Source organism: Stegostoma tigrinum, unplaced genomic scaffold, assembly GCF_030684315.1.
Source record: "Stegostoma tigrinum isolate sSteTig4 unplaced genomic scaffold, sSteTig4.hap1 scaffold_294, whole genome shotgun sequence".
Taxonomy (NCBI): domain Eukaryota; kingdom Metazoa; phylum Chordata; class Chondrichthyes; order Orectolobiformes; family Stegostomatidae; genus Stegostoma; species Stegostoma tigrinum.
The window spans coordinates 114084-139890 of NW_026728222.1; the positions used below are offsets into that span (position 1 = coordinate 114084).

The following is a 25807-nucleotide window of genomic DNA, read 5'->3' on the forward strand; positions in this document are numbered from 1 at the left end:
AAGTGACTGAGTTAAATGCGATGCTCTGACTGAGGGAAATGGGATGCTGTGACTGATGGAAAGGAGACGCAGTGACTGTGGGAAATGGGTTGCAGTGACTGTGGGAAATGGGTTGCAGTGACTGTGGGAAATGGGTTGCAGTGACTGTGGGAAATGGGAGGCAGTGATTGAGTGAAATGGGATGCAGTCACTGAGTGAAATGTGATGCAGTCACTGAGTGAAATGGGATGCTGTGACTCAGGGTAATGTGATGCAGTGACTGAGTGAAATGGGATGCAGTGACTGATGGTAATGGGATGCAGTGACTGAGTGAATGGGATGCAGTGACTGATGGTAATGGGATGCAGTGACTGATGGTAATGGGATGCAGTGACTGAGTGAAATGGGATGCAGTGACTGAGGGAAATGGGATGTCGCGACTGATAGAAATGGGATGCAGTGACTGAGGGAAATGGTACGCACTGAGTGAGTGAAATGGGAAGGAGTGACTGCATGAATTGGGAGGCAGTGACTGAGTGAAATGGGGTGCTGAGACTGAGTGAAATGTGATGCAGTTTCTGTCGGAAATGTGACGCAGATACTGAGGGAAATAGGATGCAGTGACTGAGTGAAATGGGATGCAGTGTCTGAGGAAAAGGAGATGCAGTGACTGTGTGAAATGGGTGCAGTCACTGTGTGAAATGGGTGCAGTCACTGTGTGAAATGGGTGCAGTCACTGTGTGAAATGTGATGCAGTGACTGAGTGAAATGGGATGCAGTGACGGATGGTAATGGGATGCACTGACTGAGTGAAATGTGATTCAGTCACTGAGTGAAATGGGATGCAGTGACTGAGGGACATGGGAAGCAGTGACTGAGGGAAATGGGATGCAATCACTGAGTGAAATGCGATGCAGAGACTGAGGGAAAGGAGATGCTGCCACGATGGGAAATGGGATGCAGTGAGTGTGGGAAATTGAATGCAGCGTCTGTGAGATACGGGGAACAGTGAGAGATGAAAATGGGATGCAGTGACTATGGTGAAGGAGATGCAGTGACTGAGTGAAATGGGATGCAGTGATTGAGTGAAATGGGATGCAGTGACTGAGGGACATGGGAAGCAGTGACTGAGGGACATGGGAAGCAGTGACTGAGGGACATGGGATGCCGTGACTGAGGGAAATGGGATGCCGTGACTGAGGGAAATGGGATGCGGTGACTGAGTGAAATGAGATGCACTGTCTGATGGAAATGCGATGCATTGACAGAGTGACATGAGCTGCAGTGACAGAGGCACTGGGAAGGAGTGACTGAGTTAATAGGGAATCAGTGCCCAAGCGGGCTTTGGGTGCAGTGACTGAGGGAAATGGGATACAGTGCCTGACCGAAAAGGGACGCACTGACTGAGTGAAATGGGATGCAGTGACTGAGGGACATGGGATGCAGTGACTGAGGGACATGAGATGCAGTGACACACGGACATGGGATGCAGTGACACACGGACATGGGATGCAGTGACGCACGGACATGGGATTCAGTGACTGAGGGAATTGGGATGCAGTGACTGAGGGAAATGGGATGCACTGACTGAGGGACATGGGATGCAGTGACTGAGGGAAATGGGATGCAGTGACTGAGTGAAATGAGATGCACTGTCTGATGGAAATGCGATGCAGTGACAGAGTGACATGAGCTGCAGTGACAGAGGTACTGGGAAGGAGTTTCTGAGTTAATAGGGAATCAGTGCCCGAGCGGGCATGGGGTGCAGTGAGTGAGGGAAATGGGATACAGTGCCTGACCGAAAAGGGACGCAGTGACTGAGTGACATGGGATGCACTGACTGAGGGACATGGGATGCAGTGACTGAGGGACATGGGATGCAGTGACTCACGGACATGGGATGCAGTGACACACGGACATGGGATGCAGTGACTGATGGAATTGGGATGCAGTGACTGAGTGAAATGGGATGCAGTGACTGAGTGAAATGCGATGCAGTCACTGAGTGCAATGTAATGCAGTGACTGAGTGAAATGTGATGCAGTGACTGAGGGACATGGGATGCAGTGACTGAGGGACATGGGATGCAGTGACTGAGGGACATCAGATGCAGTGACTGAGAGACATGGGATGCAGTGACACACGGACATGGGATGCAGTGACACACGGACATGGGATGCAATGACTGATGGAATTGGGATGCAGTGACTGCGTGAAATGGGATGCAGTGACTGAGTGAAATGCGATGCAGTCACTGAGTGCAATGTGATGCAGTGACTGAGTGCAATGTGATGCAGTGACTGAGTGCAATGTGATGCAGTCACTGAGGGACATGGGATGCAGTGACACACGGACATGGGATGCAGTGACACACGGACATGGGATGCAGTGACACATGGACATGGGATGCAGTGACTGAGGGAATTGGGATGCAGTGACTGCGTGAAATGCGATGCAGTCACTGAGTGCAATGTGATGCAGTGACTGAGTGAAATGTGATGCAGTGACTGTGTGAAATGGGATGCAGTGGCTGAGTGAAATGGGATGCAGTGGCTGAGTGAAATGGGATGCATTGACTGAGGGAAATGGGACGCAGTGACTGTGGTGAAGGAGAGGCAGTGACTGAAGGAAATGGGATACAGTGGCTGAGTGAAATGGGATGCAGTGATTGAGTGAAATGGGATGCAGTGACTGAGTGAAATGGGAAGCAGTGACTGAGGGACATGGGAAGCAGTGACTGAGGGACATGGGATGCAGTGACTGAGGGAAATGGGATGCCGTGACTGAGGGAAATGGGATGCAGTGACTGAGTGAAATGAGATGCACTGTCTGATGGAAATGCGATGCAGTGACAGAGTGACATGAGCTGCAGTGACAGAGGTTCTGGGAAGGAGTGACTGAGTTAATAGGGAATCAGTGCCCGAGCGGGCTTTGGGTGCAGTGACTGAGGGAAATGGGATACAGTGCCTGACCGAAAAGGGCCGCACTGACTGAGTGAAATGGGATGCAGTGACTGAGGGACATGGGATGCAGTGACTGAGGGACATGAGATGCCGTGACTGAAGGACATGAGATGCAGTGACTGAGAGACATGGGATGCATTGACACACGGACATGGGATGCAGTGACGCACGGACATGGGATTCAGTGACTGAGGGAATTGGGATGCAGTGACTGAGGGAAATGGGATGCACTGACTGAGTGAAATGTGATTCAGTCACTGAGTGAAATGGGATGCAGTGACTGAGGGACATGGGAAGCAGTGACTGAGGGAAATGGGATGCAATCACTGAGTGAAATGCGATGCAGAGACTGAGGGAAAGGAGATGCTGCCACGATGGGAAATGGGATGCAGTGAGTGTGGGAAATTGAATGCAGCATCTGTGAGATACGGGGAACAGTGAGAGATGAAAATGGGATGCAGTGACTATGGTGAAGGAGATGCAGTGACTGAGTGAAATGGGATGCAGTGATTGAGTGAAATGGGATGCAGTGACTGAGGGACATGGGAAGCAGTGACTGAGGGACATGGGATGCCGTGACTGAGGGACATGGGATGCCGTGACTGAGGGAAATGGGATGCCGTGACTGAGGGAAATGGGATGCCGTGACTGAGGGAAATGGGATGCGGTGACTGAGTGAAATGAGATGCACTGTCTGATGGAAATGCGATGCATTGACAGAGTGACATGAGCTGCAGTGACAGAGGCACTGGGAAGGAGTGACTGAGTTAATAGGGAATCAGTGCCCAAGCGGGCTTTGGGTGCAGTGACTGAGGGAAATGGGATACAGTGCCTGACCGAAAAGGGACGCACTGACTGAGTGAAATGGGATGCAGTGACTGAGGGACATGAGATGCAGTGACTGAGGGACATGAGATGCAGTGACACACGGACATGGGATGCAGTGACGCACGGACATGGGATTCAGTGACTGAGGGAATTGGGATGCAGTGACTGAGGGAAATGGGATGCACTGACTGAGGGACATGGGATGCAGTGACTGAGGGAAATGGGATGCAGTGACTGAGTGAAATGAGATGCACTGTCTGATGGAAATGCGATGCAGTGACAGAGTGACATGAGCTGCAGTGACAGAGGTACTGGGAAGGAGTTTCTGAGTTAATAGGGAATCAGTGCCCGAGCGGGCATGGGGTGCAGTGACTGAGGGAAATGGGATACAGTGCCTGACCGAAAAGGGACGCAGTGACTGAGTGACATGGGATGCACTGACTGAGGGACATGGGATGCAGTGACTGAGGGACATGGGATGCAGTGACTCACGGACATGGGATGCAGTGACACACGGACATGGGATGCAGTGACTGATGGAATTGGGATGCAGTGACTGAGTGAAATGGGATGCAGTGACTGAGTGAAATGCGATGCAGTCACTGAGTGCAATGTAATGCAGTGACTGAGTGAAATGTGATGCAGTGACTGAGGGACATGGGATGCAGTGACTGAGGGACATGGGATGCAGTGACTGAGGGACATCAGATGCAGTGACTGAGAGACATGGGATGCAGTGACACACGGACATGGGATGCAGTGACACACGGACATGGGATGCAATGACTGATGGAATTGGGATGCAGTGACTGCGTGAAATGGGATGCAGTGACTGAGTGCAATGTGATGCAGTGACTGAGTGCAATGTGATGCAGTGACTGAGTGCAATGTGATGCAGTCACTGAGGGACATGGGATGCAGTGACTGTGGGACATGGGATGCACTGACACACGGACATGGGATGCAGTGACACATGGACATGGGATGCAGTGACTGAGGGAATTGGGATGCAGTGACTGCGTGAAATGCGATGCAGTCACTGAGTGCAATGTGATGGAGTGACTGAGTGAAATGGGATGCATCAGTGAGTGCAATGGGATGCAGTGACTGGGTGAAATGGAATGCTGTGACTGAGGGTAATGGGATGCACCGTCTCAGTTCAATGAGATTCACTGTCTCAGTTAAATGGGATGAAGTGACTGAGTTAAATGCGATGCTCTGACTGAGGGAAATGGGATGCTGTGACTGATGGAAAGGAGACGCAGTGACTGTGGGAAATGGGTTGCAGTGACTGTGGGAAATGGGTTGCAGTGACTGTGGGAAATGGGATGCAGTGACTGATGGAAATTGGATGCAGTGACAGAGTGACATGAGCTGCAGTGTCTGAAGGAAATGTGATGCAGTGACTGAGGGAAATGGGATGCAGTGACTGAGGGACATGGGATGCAGTGACTGAGGGACATCAGATGCAGTGACTGAGAGACATGGGATGCAGTGACACACGGACATGGGATGCAGTGACACACGGACATGGGATGCAATGACTGATGGAATTGGGATGCAGTGACTGTGTGAAATGGGATGCAGTGACTGAGTGAAATGCGATGCAGTCACTGAGTGCAATGTGATGCAGTGACTGAGTGCAATGTGATGCAGTGACTGAGTGCAATGTGATGCAGTGACTGAGTGCAATGTGATGCAGTCACTGAGGGACATGGGATGCAGTGACTGAGGGACATGGGATGCAGTGACACACGGACATGGGATGCAGTGACACATGGACATGGGATGCAGTGACTGAGGGAATTGGGATGCAGTGACTGCGTGAAATGCGATGCAGTCACTGAGTGCAATGTGATGCAGTGACTGAGTGAAATGTGATGCAGTGACTGTGTGAAATGGGATGCAGTGGCTGAGTGAAATGGGATGCAGTGGCTGAGTGAAATGGGATGCATTGACTGAGGGAAATGAGATGCAGTAACTGAGGGAAATGGAATGCTGTGACTGAGGGTAATGGGATGCACCGTCTCAGTTCAATGAGATTCACTGTCTCAGTTAAATGGGATGAAGTGACTGAGTTAAATGCGATGCTCTGACTGAGGGAAATGGGATGCTGTGACTGATGGAAAGGAGACGCAGTGACTGTGGGAAATGGGTTGCAGTGACTGTGGGAAATGGGTTGCAGTGACTGTGGGAAATGGGAGGCAGTGATTGAGTGAAATGGGATGCAGTCACTGAGTGAAATGTGATGCAGTCACTGAGTGAAATGGGATGCTGTGACTCAGGGTAATGTGATGCAGTGACTGAGTGAAATGGGATGCAGTGACTGATGGTAATGGGATGCAGTGACTGAGTGAATGGGATGCAGTGACTGATGGTAATGGGATGCAGTGACTGATGGTAATGGGATGCAGTGACTGATGGTAATGGGATGCAGTGACTGAGGGAAATGGGATGTCGCGACTGATAGAAATGGGATGCAGTGACTGAGGGAAATGGTACGCACTGAGTGAGTGAAATGGGACGGAGTGACTGCATGAATTGGGAGGCAGTGACTGAGTGAAATGGGGTGCTGAGACTGAGTGAAATGTGATGCAGTTTCTGTCGGAAATGTGACGCAGATACTGAGGGAAATAGGATGCAGTGACTGAGTGAAATGGGATGCAGTGTCTGAGGAAAAGGAGATGCAGTGACTGTGTGAAATGGGTGCAGTCACTGTGTGAAATGGGTGCAGTCACTGTGTGAAATGGGTGCAGTCACTGTGTGAAATGTGATGCAGTGACTGAGTGAAATGGGATGCAGTGACGGATGGTAATGGGATGCACTGACTGAGTGAAATGTGATTCAGTCACTGAGTGAAATGGGATGCAGTGACTGAGGGACATGGGAAGCAGTGACTGAGGGAAATGGGATGCAATCACTGAGTGAAATGCGTTGCAGAGACTGAGGGAAAGGAGATGCTGCCACGATGGGAAATGGGATGCAGTGAGTGTGGGAAATTGAATGCAGCGTCTGTGAGATACGGGGAACAGTGAGAGATGAAAATGGGATGCAGTGACTATGGTGAAGGAGATGCAGTGACTGAGTGAAATGGGATGCAGTGATTGAGTGAAATGGGATGCAGTGACTGAGGGACATGGGAAGCAGTGACTGAGGGACATGGGAAGCAGTGACTGAGGGACATGGGATGCCGTGACTGAGGGAAATGGGATGCCGTGACTGAGGGAAATGGGATGCGGTGACTGAGTGAAATGAGATGCACTGTCTGATGGAAATGCGATGCATTGACAGAGTGACATGAGCTGCAGTGACAGAGGCACTGGGAAGGAGTGACTGAGTTAATAGGGAATCAGTGCCCAAGCGGGCTTTGGGTGCAGTGACTGAGGGAAATGGGATACAGTGCCTGACCGAAAAGGGACGCACTGACTGAGTGAAATGGGATGCAGTGACTGAGGGACATGGGATGCAGTGACTGAGGGACATGAGATGCAGTGACACACGGACATGGGATGCAGTGACACACGGACATGGGATGCAGTGACGCACGGACATGGGATTCAGTGACTGAGGGAATTGGGATGCAGTGACTGAGGGAAATGGGATGCACTGACTGAGGGACATGGGATGCAGTGACTGAGGGAAATGGGATGCAGTGACTGAGTGAAATGAGATGCACTGTCTGATGGAAATGCGATGCAGTGACAGAGTGACATGAGCTGCAGTGACAGAGGTACTGGGAAGGAGTTTCTGAGTTAATAGGGAATCAGTGCCCGAGCGGGCATGGGGTGCAGTGACTGAGGGAAATGGGATACAGTGCCTGACCGAAAAGGGACGCAGTGACTGAGTGACATGGGATGCACTGACTGAGGGACATGGGATGCAGTGACTGAGGGACATGGGATGCAGTGACTCACGGACATGGGATGCAGTGACACACGGACATGGGATGCAGTGACTGATGGAATTGGGATGCAGTGACTGAGTGAAATGGGATGCAGTGACTGAGTGAAATGCGATGCAGTCACTGAGTGCAATGTAATGCAGTGACTGAGTGAAATGTGATGCAGTGACTGAGGGACATGGGATGCAGTGACTGAGGGACATGGGATGCAGTGACTGAGGGACATCAGAAGCAGTGACTGAGAGACATGGGATGCAGTGACACACGGACATGGGATGCAGTGACACACGGACATGGGATGCAATGACTGATGGAATTGGGATGCAGTGACTGCGTGAAATGGGATGCAGTGACTGAGTGAAATGCGATGCAGTCACTGAGTGCAATGTGATGCAGTGACTGAGTGCAATGTGATGCAGTGACTGAGTGCAATGTGATGCAGTGACTGAGTGAAATGTGATGCAGTCACTGAGGGACATGGGATGCAGTGACTGTGGGACATGGGATGCACTGACACACGGACATGGGATGCAGTGACACATGGACATGGGATGCAGTGACTGAGGGAATTGGGATGCAGTGACTGCGTGAAATGCGATGCAGTCACTGAGTGCAATGTGATGGAGTGACTGAGTGAAATGGGATGCATCAGTGAGTGCAATGGGATGCAGTGACTGGGTGAAATGGGATGCAGTGACTGATGGAAATTGGATGCAGTGACAGAGTGACATGAGCTGCAGTGTCTGAAGGAAATGTGATGCAGTGACTGAGGGAAATGGGATGCAGTGACTGAGGGACATGGGATGCAGTGACTGAGGGACATCAGATGCAGTGACTGAGAGACATGGGATGCAGTGACACACGGACATGGGATGCAGTGACACACGGACATGGGATGCAATGACTGATGGAATTGGGATGCAGCGACTGAGTGAAATGCGATGCAGTCACTGAGTGAAATGCGATGCAGTCACTGAGTGCAATGTGATGCAGTGACTGAGTGCAATGTGATGCAGTGACTGAGTGCAATGTGATGCAGTGACTGAGTGCAATGTGATGCAGTCACTGAGGGACATGTGATGCAGTCACTGAGGGACATGGGATGCAGTGACTGAGGGACATGGGATGCAGTGACACACGGACATGGGATGCAGTGACACATGGACATGGGATGCAGTGACTGCGTGAAATGCGATGCAGTCACTGAGTGCAATGTGATGCAGTCACTGAGGGACATGGGATGCAGTGACTGAGGGACATGGGATGCAGTGACACACGGACATGGGATGCAGTGACACATGGACATGGGATGCAGTGACTGAGGGAATTGGGATGCAGTGACTGCGTGAAATGCGATGCAGTCACTGAGTGCAATGTGATGCAGTGACTGAGTGAAATGTGATGCAGTGACTGTGTGAAATGGGATGCAGTGGCTGAGTGAAATGGGATGCAGTGGCTGAGTGAAATGGGATGCAGTGGCTGAGTGAAATGGGATGCATTGACTGAGGGAAATGAGATGCAGTAACTGAGGGAAATGGAATGCTGTGACTGAGGGTAATGGGATGCACCGTCTCAGTTCAATGAGATTCACTGTCTCAGTTAAATGGGATGAAGTGACTGAGTTAAATGCGATGCTCTGACTGAGGGAAATGGGATGCTGTGACTGATGGAAAGGAGACGCAGTGACTGTGGGAAATGGGTTGCAGTGACTGTGGGAAATGGGTTGCAGTGACTGTGGGAAATGGGATGCATCAGTGAGTGCAATGGGATGCAGTGACTGGGTGAAATGGGATGCAGTGACTGATGGAAATTGGATGCAGTGACAGAGTGACATGAGCTGCAGTGTCTGAAGGAAATGTGATGCAGTGACTGAGGGAAATGGGAGGTAGTGACTGAGTGAAATGGGATGCAGTGACCGAGTAAAATAGGATGCAGTGACTGACTGAAATTGGAGGTAGTGACTGATGGTAATGGGATGCAGTGACTGAGTGAAATGGGATGCAGTGACTGAGGGAAATGGTATTAGGTGACTGAGGGAAATGGTATACGGTGACTGAGGGAAATGGGATGCGATGACTGAGGGAAATGGAATGCGGTGACTGTGGGGAATGGGGGGCGGTGACTGACGGAAACGGATGCACTGTCTCAGCTGAATCGTATTCACTGTCTCGGTTAAATGGGATGCAGTGACTGAAGGAAAGGAGATTCAGTGAATATGGCAAATGGGAAGCAGTGACTGAGGGAAATGGGATGCAGTGACTGACTAAAATGGGAGTGACTGAGTGAAATGGGAGGCAGTGACTGAGTGAAATGGGAGGCAGTGACTGAGTGAAATGGGAGGCCGTGACTGAGTGAAATGGGAGGCCGTGACTGAGTGAAATGGGAGGCCGTGACTGAGTGAAGTGGGAGGCAGTGACTGAGTTAAATGCGATGCAGTTAATGGCGGAAGGAGATGCAGTGACTATGGGAAATGGGATGCAGTGACTGAGGGTAATGGGATGCAGTGACTGAGTGAAATGGGATTCTGTGACTGAGGGAAAGGAGATGCAGTGAATGTGGGAAATGGGATGCCGTGACTTAGGGAAATGGGATGCAGTGACTGACTGAAATGGGAGGGAGTGACTGAACGAAGTGGGAGGCATTGACTGACTGAAAAGGGAGGCAGTGACTGACTGAAATGGGAGGCAGTGACTGACTGAAATGGGAGGCAGTGACTGACTGAAATGAGAGGCAGTGAATGAGTGAAATGGGATGCAGTGACTGAGGGAAAGGAGATGCAGTGAATGTGGGAAATGGGATGCCGTGACTTAGGGAAATGGGATGCAGTGACTGACTGAAATGGGAGGGAGTGACTGAACGAAGTGGGAGGCATTGACTGACTGAAAAGGGAGGCAGTGACTGACTGAAATGGGAGGCAGTGACTGACTGAAATGGGAGGCAGTGAATGAGTGAAATGGGATGCAGTGACTGAGGGAAAGGAGATGCAGTGAATGTGGGAAATGGGATGCAGTGACTTACGGAAATGGGATGCAGTGACTTAGGGAAATGGGATGCAGTGACTTACTGAAATGGGAGGGAGTGACTGAATGAAGTGGGAGGCATTGACTGACTGAAATGGGAGGCAGTGACTGAGTGAAATGGGAGGCAGTGACTGAGTGAAATGGGAGGCAGTGACTGAGTGAAATGGGATGCTGTGACTGAGTGTAATGGGATGCAGTGACCGAGTGAAATGGGATGCAGTCACTGAGAGAAATGGGCTGCTGTGACTGATGGAAATTGGATGCTGTGACTGAGGGTAATGTGATGCAGTGATTGAGGGTAATGGGATGCAGTGACTGAGTGAAATGGGATGCAGTGACTGAGTGAAATGGGATGTAGTGACTGAGTGAAATAGGATGTAGTGACTGAGTGAAATGGGAAGCTGTGACTGAGGGTCATGGGAAGCTGTGACTGAGGGTCATGGGAAACAGTGACTGAGGGTCATAGGATGCAGTGAGTGAGGGTCATGGGATGCAGTGACTGAAGGAAATGCGATGCGGTGACTGAGTGAAATGGGATGCGGTGACTGAGGAAATGGAATGCGGTGTCTGTGGGGAATAGGGTGCGGTGACTGAGGGAAATGGGATGCGGTGACTGAGGAAATGGAATGCGGTGTCTGTGGGGAATAGGGTGCGGTGACTGAGGGAAATGGATGCACTGTCTCAGTTGAAGAGGATTCAATGTCTCCTTGAAATAGGATGCTGTGACTGAGTGAAATGGGATGCAATGGCTGAGTGAAAAGAGATGCATTGGCTGAGTGAAATGGGATGCAGTGGCTGAGTGAAATGGGATGCAGTGGCTGAGTGAAATGTGATTTCTGTGACTGAGGCTGATGGGATGCAGTGAATGTGGGAAATGGGATGCAGTGACTGAGGGAAATGGGAAGCAGTGACTAACTGAAATGAGAGGGAGTGACTGAAATGGGAGGGAGTGACTGACTGAAATGGGAGGGAGTGACTGAAATGGGAGGGAGTGACTGACTGAAATGGGAGGGAGTGACTGAAATGGGAGTCAGTGACTGAGTGAAGTGGGAGTCAGTGACTGAGTGAAGTGGGAGTCAGTGACTGAGTGGAACGGGATGCAGTGACTGAGTGAAACGGGATGCAGTGACTGAGTGAAACGGGATGCAGTGACTGAGGGTAATCTGATGCAGTGACTGAGGGTAATGGGATGCAGTGACTGAGTGACGTAGGAGGCAGTGACTGAGTGACGTAGGAGGCAGTGACTGAGTGAAATGGGAAGCTGTGACTGATGGAAATTGGATGCTGTGAGTGAGGGTCATGGGATGCGGTGACTGATGGAAATGGGATGCGGTGTCTGAGTGAAATGGGATGCGGTGACTGAGGGGAATGGATGCACTGTGTCAGTTGAATAGGATTCACTGTCTCCGTTAAATAGGATGTAGTGACTGAGTCAAATGGGATGCAGTGGCTGAATGAAATGGGATGCAGTGGCTGAGTGAAATGGGATGCAGTGGCTGAGTGAAATGGGATGCAGTGACAGAGGGAAATGGGATGCCGTGACTGAGTGAAATTGAATGCAGTGACTGAGGGTCATGGGATGCAGTGAGTGAGGGTAATGGCACACACTGACTGAGTGAACTGGGATGCAGTGACTGAGGGAAATGGGGTGCAGTGACTGAGTGTAATGGGATGCACTGACTGAGTGACGTAGGAGGCAGTGACTGAGTAAAATGGGATGCAGTGACTGAGTGAAATGGGATGCAGTGACTGATAGAAAGGGGATGCAGTGACTGAGGGTAATGGGATGCAGTGACTGAGGGTAATGGGATGAAGTGACTGAGGGGAATGGGATGCAGTGAGTGAGGGTCATGGGAAGCGGTGACTGAGGGAAATGGTATGCGGTGACTGTGGGGAATAGGGTGCAGTGACTAAGGGAAATGGATGCACTGTCTCAGTTAAATGGGATGCAGTGACTGAGTGAAATGGGATGCTCTGACTGAGTGAAATGGGATGCTCTGACTGAGTGAAATGGAATGTAGTGACTGTGTGAAATGGGATGCCGTGACTGCGTGAAATAGGTTGCAGTCACTGCGTGAAATAGGATGCAGTGATTGAATGAAATGGGATGCAGTGACTGAGTGAAATGAAATGCAGTGACTGAGGGAAAGGAGATGCAGTGACTGTGTGAAATGCGATGCAGTGACTGTGTGAAATGCGATGCAGTGACTGTGTGAAATGCGATGCAGTGACTGAGTGAAATACGATGCAGTGACTGATGGAAATGGGATGCCTTGACTGTGTGAAATGTTATGCAGTGACTGTGGGAAAGGAGATGTAGTAACTTGGGGAATGGAGATGCAGTGACTGTTGGAAATGGGATGCAGTGATTGAGTGAAATGAGATTCAGTGACTGATGGAAATTGAGTGCAGTAACTGATGGAAATTGAATGCAGTGAATGAGTGAAGTGAGATGCAGTGACTCATGGAAATTGAATGCAGTGACAGAGTGAAATGAGCTGCAGTGACTGTGTCAAGTGCGATGCAGTGTGTCATGGAAATGGGATGCAGTGAATGAGTGAAGTGAGATGCAGTGACTCATGGAAATTGGATGCAGTGACTGTGTGAAATTGGATGCAGTGAGTGAGGGAAATGGGATGCGGTGACAGAGTGAAATGGGATGCAGTGACAGAGTGAAATGCGATGCAGTGACAGATTGGAATGCGATGCAATCACTAAGTGTAATGCCATGCAGTGACTGAGTGGAATGCGTTGCAGTGTCTGAGTGGAATGCGTTGCAGTGTCTGAGTGAAATGCGATGCAGTGACTGTGTGAAATGCGATGCAGTGACTGTGAAATGCGATGCAGTGACTGATGGAAATGGGATGCCGTGACTGTGTGAAATGTTATGCAGTGACTGTGGGAAAGGAGATGCAGTAACTCGGGGAATGGAGATGCAGTGACTGTTGGAAATGGGATGCAGTGACTGAGTGAAATGGGATTCAGTGACTGAGTGAAAAGGGAGGCAGTGACTGATGGAAATGGGATGCAGTGACTGAGTGAAATGGGATGCAGTGACTGATGGAAATTGAATGCAGTAACTGATGGAAATTGAATGCACTGACAGAGTGAAATGGGATGCAGTGACTGAGTGAAATGGGATGCAGTGACTGAGTGAAATGGGATTCACTGACTGAGGGAAATGGGATTCACTGACTGAGGGAAATGGGATTCACTGACTGAGGGAAATGGGATGCAGTGACTCTGGAAATGGGATGCAGTACCTGACGGATATTGGATGCAGCGTCCGTGAGAAATGGGATGCAGTGACTGAGTGAAATGGGATGCAGTGACCAAGGGAAATGATGTGCAGTGACTCGGGGAAAGGAGATGCAGTGACTGTTGGAAATGGGATGGAGTGACTGAGGTAAATGTAATGCAGTGACTGAGTGAAATTCGACGCAGTGACTGAGGGAAGTGGGATGCAGTGACTGACTGAAATGGGATGCAGTGACTGAGCGAAATGGGATGCAGTGACCAATGGAGTTGGAGTGCAGTGACCACATCAGATTTGATACTGGGTCATGAGCCCGGCCAGGTGTTAGATTTCGAAGTTGGTGATCACCTTGGTGATAGCGATCAGAATTCTGTTATGTTTACTTTAGTGATGGAAAGGGATAGGTGTACACCACTGGGCAAGAGTTATATCTGGGTGTAAGGCAATTACGATGAGATTAGGCAAGATTTAGAGAGCATAGGATGGGGAAGGAAACTGCAGGGGATGGGCCCAGTAGAAATGTGGAGCTTATTCAATGAAAAGCTCCTGTGCTTTCTAGATAAGTATGTACCTGTCAGGCAGGGAGGAAGCTGTAGAGCACGGAAGCCATGGTTTACGAAGGAAGTGGAATCTCTGGTCAAGAGGAAGCAGAAGGCTTCTGTTACTATAAGATGTGAATGCTCAGTTGGGGTGGTTGAAGGTTACAAGGTAGCCAGGAAAGACCGAAAGAGAGATCTCAGAAGAGCCAGGAGGAGACATGAGAAGTTGTTGGCGGACAGGATCAGGGTAAAAAGTAAACTTTTCTGTCGGTATTTAAGGAATACAAGAATGACAAAAGTAAGATTAGGCCCAATTAAGGATAGTAGTGGTAAGTTGTGTGTGGAGTCAGATGAGATAGGGGAAGCGCTAAATGAATATTTTTCAACAGTATTCACTCTAGAAAACGACAATGTTGTCGAGGAGAATGCAGAGATACAGGCTACTGGACTAGGTGGGATTGAGGTTCACAAGGAAGAGGTATTTGAAATCCTACAGAGGGTGAAGATAGCTATGACCCCTGGGCCGGATGGGATTCATCCTCGGATCCTCGGGGAATCCGGGGAGGAGATTGCCGAGCCTTTGGCATTGATCTTTAACTCATCATTGTCTGCAGGAATAGTGCCCGATGACTGGAGGATAGCAATTGTGGTTCTCCTGTTCAAGAAGGGGAGTAGAGACAACCCTGGTAATTATCGGCCAGTGAGCCTTACCTCAGTTGTTGGTAAAGTGTTGGAAAAGGTTCTAAGGGATAGGATTTACAATCATCTAGAAAAGAATAAATTGATTAGGGATAGTCAGCACAGTTTTGTGAAGGGTAGGTTGTGCCTCACAAACCTTATTGAGTTCTTTGAGAAGGTGATCAAACAGGTAGATGAGAGTAAACTGGTTGATGTGGAGTATATGGATTTCAGCAAGGCGTTCGATAAGGTTCCCCATAACAGACTATTGTACAAAATGCAGAGGAATGGAATTGTGGGAGATACAGCAGCTTGGATCAGAAATTGGCCTGCTGAAAGAAGACAGAGGGTGGTAGTTGATGGGAAACGTTCATCCTGGAGACCAGTTTCTGGTGTTGTACCGCAAGGGTCGGTGTTGGGTCCACTGCTGTTTGTCATTTTTATAAATGACCTGGATGAGGGCGTAGAAGGATGAGTTAGTAAATTTGCAGACGACACTAAGATAGGTGGAGTTGTGGATAGTGACAAAGGATTGGTTGCAGAGAGACATAGATAAGCTGCAGAGCTGGGCTGAGAGGTGGCAAATGGAGTTTAATGCAGACAAGTGTGAGGTGATGCACTTCGGCAGGAGGAACCAGAAGGCAAAGTACAGGGCTAATGGTAAGATTCTTAGTAGTATAGATGAGCAGAGAGATCTCGGTGTCCATGAACACAGATCCTTGAAAGTTGCCACCCAGGTTGACAGGGCTGTTAAGAAGGCCTACAGTGTTTTAGCTTTGATTAATAGAGGGATCGAGTTCTGGAACCGAGAGGTTATGGTGAAGCTGTACAAAACTCTGGTGCGGCCGCACTTGGAGTATTGTATACAGTTCTGGTCACCGCATTATAAGAAGGATGTGGAAGCTTTGGAAAGGGTGCAGAGGAGATTTACGAGGATGTTGCCTGGTATGGAGGGAAGGTCTTACGAGGAATGGCTGAGGGACTTGAGGGTGTTTTCATTAGAGAGAAGAAGGTTGAGAGGTGACTTAATTGAAACATATAAAATAATCAGAGGGTGAGATAGGGTGGATAGGAAGAGCCTTTTTCTTAGGGTGGTGACAGTGAGCATGAGGGGGCATGGCTTTAAATTGAGGGGTGAAAGATATAGGACAGATGTCAGAGGTAGTTTCTTTACTCAGAGAGTAGTAAGGGATTGGAACGCTTTGCCTGCAATGGTAGTAGATTCACCAACTTTCGGTACATTTAAGTGGTCATTGGACAAGCATATGGACGTACATGGAACAGTGCAGGTTAGATGGGCTTGAGTTCGGCCTGACAGCTCGGCACAAGATCGAGGGCCGAAGGGCCTGTACTGTGCTGTAATGTTCTGTGTTCTATGTTCTATGGCTAGCTCTCCCTGTGCTCCGTGTGATTTAACTTCCCTACTGGACCTCTGTGAGGAACCTTCTTGAACGCCTTACTGAAGCCCATATACGTCCATCTTTCTGCCTTAATCAATGCTCTTCATTACTACTTTAAAAAACTCATTCAAATTACATGAGTTATGATTTCCTGTGCACGTGTCCTTGGATCCCATGGACTGTTTCCTGTTCTAACAGTCTTCAAATGGGGGGTCTTGTCAAAAGCTTTGCTGAAGCCCAAGTAGACTGTATCAAATGCATTGCCCTCATCCACACACCTAGTTAGCTCTTCAGTCATAGATTCATAGAGTCATACAGCACAGAATCAGGACCTTCAGCCCCAATCATCTGTACTGACCAGGTGTCCCAAACTTAACCGGTCTCATTTGCCTGCGTTTGGTATCCATCTAAACCTTTTCTCATTGTGTACCTGTCCAAATGTCTTTTAAATACAGTAATATTATCTGCCTCTACCACGTCTATTGGCAGCTCATTGCATTCACGCACCACCCTCTGTGTGGGACAAGTTGCCTCTCGGGTCACTTTTAAATCTTTCCCCTTTCACATTTGAACCTCCTCCCTTCTAGCTTTGGACTCCCCGACCTTGGTTATTCCCCTTATCAATGCCCATCATGATTTTTTACACCTCTGGAAAGTCACCCCTTCATCTCCGATACACCAGGGAAAAAGTCCGAGCCTATCCACCACTCCTCGTAAACCCTCCAGTCCCGGCAATGACCTTTTGTAATTATTTTTGCACTCTGTATAGTTTAACAGCATTCTTCATACGGCAGGGTAACCAGAATTCACTGAAGTATTATGACATAGAACATTACAGTGCAGTACAGGCCCTTCAGCCCTCGATGTTGCGCCGACCTGTGAATCCAACCTGAAGCCCATCTAACCGACACTATTCCATTACCATCCATATATTTAGCAATGTTCATTTAAATGCCCTTAAACTTGGCAATCTACTCCTGTTGCAGGCAGGGCATTCCGCACCCATACTACTCTCTGAATAAAGAACCTCCCTCTGACATGTGTCCCATATCTATCTCACCTCAATTTAAACCTTTCTCCACTCGTGCTCGCCATCACCATCGAGGAAAAAGGCTGTCGCTGTCCACCCTATCTAATCCTCTGATTATCTTGTATGTCTCCATTCAATTGCCTCTTCACCTTCTTTTGACAAAAACAGCCTCAAGTCTCGAAGCTTTTCCTCATAAGACCTTCCTTCCACACCAGACAAGATCCTAAGAAACCCACTCCATTCCTTCGATAATGTGGCGATCAGAACTGTACACAATACTCCAAGTGCGGCTGCACCAGTGTTTTGTACAGCTGCAACATGACCTCATGGCTCCGAAACTCAATCTCTGTACCAATAAAACCTAACACGTCGTACGCCTTTTGAACAAGCCTATCAATCTGCGTGGCAATTTTCAGGGATCTACACACATGGACACCGAGATCTCTCTGCTCATCCACACCACCAAGATTCTGGGCAGCACGGTGGCTCAAGTGATTCGCATTGCAGCCTCGGGCAATCGTCTGTGCGAAGTTTGCACGTTCTCCCCGTGTCTGCTTGCATTTCCTCCGGGTCCTCCGGTAAAGGCGGATAAGGGAGAGGAGGGGAATATGTGTCTGGTGGCGGCATCCTGCTGGTGGTGGTGGAAATGGTGCCTGATGTTTGTATGGATGTGGGCATGTGGGTTGATAGGTAAGGTCAAGTGGAAGCTTATTGTTGTCTTGGGAGGGAAGAGAAAAGGTGAGGGCAAAAGTGCGGGAGCTGGTTTGGACACAGTTGAGGGCCTTGTTGACCGCGGAGCCGGGGAATCCTCAGTTGAGGAAGAAGGTGGACATTTTGGAGGCTCCCTTGTTGATGTTGGCCTCATGAGAACATATTCGATGGAGATGGAGGAAGTGAGAGAAGAGGTTGGAGTCTTTACAGAAAGTGGGGTGTGAGGATATATAGACCAGGTAGCTGTGAGAGTCAGAGAGTTTGTAATGGATATTAGTGCGAAGCCTACCCCCAGGAATGGAAGCAGAAATGTTGAGGAAGGGAAGGGTGGAGTCAGAGATAGAGCAGGTGAAAGTGAGGGCAGGATGGAAATTGGAGGCGTAGTTGATGAAGTTTTCCAATTTCAGACAAGAGAGAGAAGCAGTCGGATGATATCATTGATGTATCGGAGAAAGTGTTGTGGGTGGGAATGTTCCACGTACCCCGTGAAGAGACAGGTATAACTCGGGCCCATGCAGGTGCCCGGAGCTGCTCCTCTTACCCGAAGAAAATGAGAGGAGTTAAAAAAGAAGTTGTTGAGGGTGAGGATGAGGTCGACCAAGTGGAGGAGGGTGGTGGTGGGAGGGGAATGTTCAGCTCTTTGCTCCAGGAAGAAGAGGACAGCCCGAAGAACCTCTCGGTGGGGAATGGATGTGTAAACGAATTACACGTTCATGGTAAAGAGGACGCAGCTGGAACCGGCAAACTGATCTTTTTAAACCTGCGTAAGATGTCAGAGTATTTCTGGATGTACGTGGGCAGGGCTTGGACCAGGGGACAGAAGATTGAGTCAAGGTCGGAAGAGATGAGTTCTGTGGGGCAGGAACAGGCTGAAACAATGGGTCTGCCAGGACAGTCTCATTTGTGGATTTTTAGGGGGCGTAGGAGCAACCTGTGGGGAGCTGTGGCCTTTCAGCTTGGAAACAGAGGGGGAAGATCACCGGATAGACCAAGATCAGTTACTGTAGTAGATACAATGGCCCGGTGCGGTCATGGTCCAGGAGAAGTTGGAGGAAGTATCTGAGAGCTGGCGCTCAGCCTCTGCAAGGTAGACTTCAGCTCACCAGACCACAGCAGCAGCACCTTATCGGCAGGCTTAATAACAAAGTCAGGGTGAGATATGAGTGCGTGGAGGGCAGTCAGTTGGGCAGGACGTAGGTTGGGTTTGGTGCGGGGAACAGAGAAATTGAGGTGATATCACATCGACAGTTCTCAATGAACAGATTGAGTGCACCTGCATCCCCACCTTAACAATTCTGCACTGAGGGGTGCCATTAACTGTATATTTTTCCATTATAGTTGATTTCCCAAAGTGGAGCATCTCACATTTAATGGATTAAAATCCACTTGCCGTTTCTGCAACTGATCTGTATCCTTTTATGACGTCTACACTCATCACGATTCTACCAATCATTCTATTGTCTGCAAACTTGCTAACCCATCCATCTATATTTTCACCTCAGTCATTTTGTATAGACCACAAACGGCAGAGGTCCCAGCACAGATCCCTGCGGAACACCAATCCTCCTGGATCTACAGCCTGAAAAGCACCTTTCCACCACTTGCCTCTGTCTTCTCTGGGCAAGCCAGTTGTGAATCCAAGCATCCAAGCCACCATGGACTCAGTGCATCTTAATTTTCTGGATGATCCGACCATGAGGCACCTTGTTGAAAGTATTGCTGAAATCCATGAAAACAATATCCACTGCTCTACCTTCATTGATGACATTCGTCACCTCCTCAAAAAATTCAGTCAACTTAGTAAGACGTGACCTGCCCTGCACAAAGCCATGCTGACTGTCCCTAATTAGGCCATGCTGTTCCAAATACAGATAAATACAATCCCTAAGAATTCTCTCCAATAGCTTCCCAATGAACGATGAGAAACTCGCTAGTCGAGTTTCCTGGATTGACCCTATTTCCCTTCTTGAACAGAAGAAGAACATTTAGCAACTTGCTAATCCTCCAGTACCCCTCCAGTGGCTACCAAGGATACAAAGATCTTGCTGAATGCCCCGACAATCTCCTCTCTCACCTCGCTCAAAAACCTTGAGTAGATACCACTGGGTCCTGAGGACTTATCCACCTTAATGCTCTTTCTTGATTTCAAAATGCTGTTATCATATTCGCATGCTCCACACAAATCCCACTATCCTCCATACCCTTCGCCTGAGTGAATAGTGATGCACAGTACTCATTTAGGATCTTGCCCACATCCTCTGCTTCCAAACACAAGTTCCCTCCTTTATCCTGAATGGTCGTACCTTCTTGCTATTTATCCCCTTGTTTTAGATGTATGCACAGAATGCCTTGGGATTTCCTTCAACCCTCCTTGCCAAGGTCATTTCATAGCCTTTCTTTTTCTGCTTTCTTTATGTCGGCCCTGTTCGATTTTAGCTTCGTAAACCTGACATATTTTTGTTTTTCCCTTTTGACGAACTTCACAACCTCCCCAATTATCCAAGGGTCTTTTACCTTGCCATCCTTGTCCTTCCTCCTTCCTGATCCTAAACTCATAAGCAGGCCTTTAAACAATTCCCATATGGCAAATGTGACAGCTCCTCCCAATTAACACACCCCAGCTCCTACCTAAAATTGATATAATTTACTCTTCCCCCAAGGTCCTGACTTATCCTTCTTCATAGCAATCTTAAAATTGAAGGAGTTGTGATCACTATTTCCAAAATGCTTTCCCACCCTTCTCACCAGTTACCTGACCAGGACAAAGTCCAGTATGGCCCATCTTCTATCCACACACTGTGTCAAGAAACTCTCTTGGATAGTCTTAACAAATTCAGCCTCATTTAAACTCTTGTTGTAAGGGAGTCCCAGTCAATACCGGGGAGGTTAAATTCACTGACTGTGACAACTCTGAGTTATTGCATCGTTTCAAAAGCTGCCTACATATTTGTTCCTCAGTGTGTCAGTGGCAACAGGGGAGCAGGCTATTAGTTTAATCTGATCAGAGTGATTGTGTCTATCTTATTTTTCAATGCTACCTCTATTGCCTCAGTGGGCAAGCCCTCCAGAATGTCCTTTCAAGGTGCAGATGTAACATTTCCCACAGGTTAGGAGTGCACCTCCTTCTTTTATCTTCCCCTCTATCTTGTCTGAAGCAATGAAACCCTGGAACATTGAGCAGCCAGTCCTGTCTCTGTCTCAACCAAGCCTCTGTAATGGCCTCAACATCAGAGTCCCATGTACTGATCCAGGCTCTAAGCTCATCTGCCTTACCTATAATACTCCTTGCACTGAAATAAACATAGAACATAGAACATAGAACAGTACAGCACAGAACAGGCCCTTCAGCCCACAATGTTGTGCCGACCATTGATCCTCATGTATGCACCCTCAAATTTCTGTGACCATATACATGTCCAGCAGTCTCTTAAATGACCCCAATGATCTTGCTTCCACAACTGCTGCTGGCAACACATTCCATGCTCTCACAACTCTCTGCGTAAAGAACCTGCCTCTGACATCCCCTCGATACTTTCCACCAACCAGCTTAAAACTATGACCCCTCATGCTAGCCATTTCTGCCCTGGGAAATAGTCTCTGGCTATCAACTCTATCTATGCCTCTCATTATCTTGTATACCTCAATTTGGTCCCCTCTCCTCCTCCTTTTCTCCAATGAAAAGAGACCGAGCTCAGTCAACCTCTCTTCATAAGATAAGCCCTCCAGTCCAGGCAGCATCCTGGTAAACCTCCTCTGAACCCTCTCCAAAGCATCCACATCTTTCCTATAATAGGGCGCCCAGAACTGGACGCAGTATTCCAAGTGCGGTCTAACCAAAGTTTTATAGAGCTGCAACAAGATCTCACGACTCTTAAACTCAATCCCCCTGTTAATGAAAGCCAAAACACCATATGCTTTCTTAACAACCCTGTCCACTTGGGTGGCCATTTTAAGGGATCTATGTATCTGCACACCAAGATCCCTCTGTTCCTCCACACTGCCAAGAATCCTATCCTTAATCCTGTACTCAGCTTTCAAATTCGACCTTCCAAAATGCATCACCTCGCATTTATCCAGGTTGAACTCCATCTGCCACCTCTCAGCCCATCTCTGCATCCTGTCAATGTCCCGCTGCAGCCTACAACAGCCCTCTACACTGTCAACGACACCTCCGACCTTTGTGTTGTCTGCAAACTTGCTGACCCATCCTTCAATTCCCTCGTCCAAGTCATTAATAAAAATTACAAACAGTAGAGGCCCAAGGACAGAGCCCTGTGGAACTCCACTCACCACTGACTTCCAGGCAGAATATTTTCCTTCTACTACCACTCGCTGTCTTCTGTTGGCCAGCCAATTCTGTATCCAAGCAGCTAAGTTCCCCTGTATCCCATTCCTCCTGACCTTCTGAATGAGCCTACCATGGGGAACCTTATCAAATGCCTTACTGAAGTCCATATACACCACATCCACAGCTCGACCCTCATCAACCTTTCTAGTCACATCCTCAAAAAACTCGATAAGGTTTGTAAGGCATGACCTACCCCTCACAAAGCCGTGTTGACTGTATTTGATCAAGCCATGCTCTTCCAGATGGTCATAAATCTTATCCCTCAGAATCCTTTCTAACACCTTGCAGACGACAGACGTGAGACTTACCGGTCGATAATTGCCGGGGATTTCCCTATTTCCTTTCTTGAAGAGAGGAATTACATTTGCCTCTCTCCAGTCCTCAGGTACGACTCCAGTGGAGAGCGAGGATGCAAAGATCTTCGCAAGTGGCGAAGCAATTGCATTTCTCGCTTCCCAAAGCAGCCGAGGACAAATCTGATCCGGGCCTGGCGACTTGTCAATCTTATTTCAGCTTGTTCGTGCCATCATGTTCATGTACCTGTCTCTGACTGCCATTCTTTTCTGATTTATTGGTCCTAGCATGTACCTGCCATCAATTCATCTACTTGCTGACCTGCTGCTCTGGTTCCCAGCTGCCTGCCAGTCTTTAAATCCTCCCAAGTAGCACTAGCAAACCTCCCTGTGAGGGTATTTGTTCCCGTTCAGTTTAGGTGCAACCCATCCCTCTTAGACAGGTCACCCCTTGCCCAAGAACCGGTCGCAATTATCCATGAACCTGAAAGCCTGCCCCCAGTACCAGCTCCTTAACCAATGCATTCATCTCTCACCTATCTTTCTCTGACTTAACTCACTAACATGTGGCACTCGTGGCAACCCATAAATTATTACCCTCTAGGTCCTGCCTTTCAGCCTCTTTGCTAACTCCTTGTACACAGTCCGGAGGATCACATCCCTCTTTCTACCTACGTCATTGGTACCAATGTGCAGAATGGCCTCTGGCTGCTCACCCTCCCCGTTAAGAATTTGTTGCAACCACTCAGAGATTTCCTTGACCTTGGCACCAGGGAGGCAACACACAGCCCTGGTATCTCAAATGTGGCTACAGAAACTATGCCCCCAACGAATGAGTCTCCAACCACGATCACTCACTTGGATTTACCTGACCCTGTCCCACAGCAGGGCGGTTTGTACAACGGCCCTGGCTACTGCTGATTATATAACCGTTCCAGTTTGGTTTTAGATAAGTGTAAACCTTGATGAAGTGGATAGCCAAGCACCTCAGTGGTCTACAGTACAGGAGAAATAAATTCTGAAGCTCACGGATTCTGTGACAGTCAAAGACAAGCACTGAATTGTTCTAACCTCATTTCCAACACCTGGCCCATAGCCTTGCATGGCTTGGATAACACTTGCACATTTAAAAAAAATGTAAGGATGATGGTAAGGACATGGAATTTTGTGATATGGTCATATTCTCTCTTGTTGGAGCTGATTGCTGCTTAGCACTTGTATGGTGCAAATGTTACTTATCCTTTGTCAGGCCAAGCCTGATAATTGTCCAAGTCTCACTGTATTTTCTCATCGTTGACTTCACTGTTGGAAAAGTCATGAATTCTGCTGGACACCTGGACAATATTCAATGAACATTCATGTCTCCACTTTGGTTCAAGTGAAGACATGACTTCAACCAGTGCAGGTATCCAGTGAATGCCACTGACTCAACTTCCTATAACTCTGCTGAACACCACATTCAATCAGAAGTTGCCTTGGTGGAAATGACAGATTGCAGTTTCCTTCCTTTTCAAGCTCAGGATCTCTGATCATATTTGTGGTAAATCCTGAATGAGGTTGCGAGAAGTGTGGCATGACGAAAAGTGAACTGAGCCTCAGTGTGCAACTGTTTGACAGCACTGTCATCCAGATGTTGCATTACTTTGCTGATGATTGAGAATACATTGAGGTCATAATTGGTCAGGACAATTTGTCTGCCGATTGCGTGATAGGTCATCTTTCTCTGAAATGTGAGTGTTGCAAGTGTTTAAAAATGTACTGGAAAACATTTACTGTTGGTGTGGTGACGTTGGGGCACATTGTTCCAATACAGTTTGTGGGATGCTGCCAGGTGCCATGGCATTTACAGTATCCAGAACATTCAGTCTTGTCATTGCGTGAAATAATTTGAATTGCGTGTAAGTTGAGATCTGTGATGCCTCCTCAGGATGAGCGCAAGAAGATCATCCAGACTGATGCTATGAATGGTTTCATCTGCTCCTTCACCTTTTGCTCATAACATCTTGTAGTAACTCCATGTAGCCTGATGAGAAACTAAAGCTCATCTTGATTCATTTGCATTCGAAGGTGCCTATTTTTCCCAAAGAAAAGGACCCATCACTGAGCGGGAAGTATGGAGAATGTTATAGACATCAGTGGTGAGATAATGCTGGATCTTGACCAGCAAAACCATTGTTGTGTTGTTGAAATGCAAACAAAAATCTATATGATGTAAACTTTATTCTCAGCTAATCCCTTTCTCAAATGACAGATTGTGATGTTGGTAACTGGAAAGCCTCCATTGTTGGAGGACGAGAAGCCGTATCTAATTGAAGCAGCACGGGCTTTTGCGATGACTGTGGAAACCACTGCTTATGCCTTGCTTCAAGCATTGTCAAGGAATGATTTTGACTATGCAACACCGATTGCGAGGTGGCTAACGATGCAACAGAACTATGGTGGTGGATTTCACTCGATGCAGGTAAATGCTTGAGATCACAACAACAGGCATTCAGATATTTCCATTGATCATGTTCCTAACTGGTGGTTGTTGCTGTTTGCAATCAAACTGGACACTGCATTTTCATCTGCAGGTTTGGTGCATTGGCACAAATTCCAGTTCTTGAATGGTGTTAATCCTTGGTTAAATTCTTACATGCACTTTGCCTGTGCATCAGTTTTCCTTTCGGCATTGTCCTTGAAAACTATCTCTTTCTGCAAACCTTCACTTACTTGTCATAGGATCATTGAGGGACAGCATAATAGAATGCTGTGGCAATGGAACAGACCCTTCAGCAAATTGTATGCGCCCTCACAAGATGCAAGTCCCTTACTATTCTAATCACATTTCCCAGCACTCGACCCAGAGCCTTGTATGCCTT

The 25807-nt window shown here is 48.2% G+C and overlaps 1 protein-coding gene across 4 annotated transcripts in view; it reads left to right on the forward strand.

Annotated features, from left to right (window-relative positions):
* The window catches only part of LOC132208097 (utrophin-like), a 102382-nt gene that overhangs the window by 12201 nt on the left and 64374 nt on the right, over positions 1–25807 (forward strand). Inside the window, exons 1-2 of one of the 4 annotated variants that reach the window (XM_059643858.1) lie at positions 23916–24095; positions 25198–25407. The exons of the other annotated variants lie outside the window; for them this stretch is intronic. Coding sequence (XP_059499841.1) covers positions 24090–24095; positions 25198–25407 — 216 coding nt within the window. The 5' untranslated portion in view covers positions 23916–24089. Of the gene's footprint in view, positions 1–23915; positions 24096–25197; positions 25408–25807 lie in introns of those variants that run through there. 4 annotated transcript variants of the gene reach the window in all.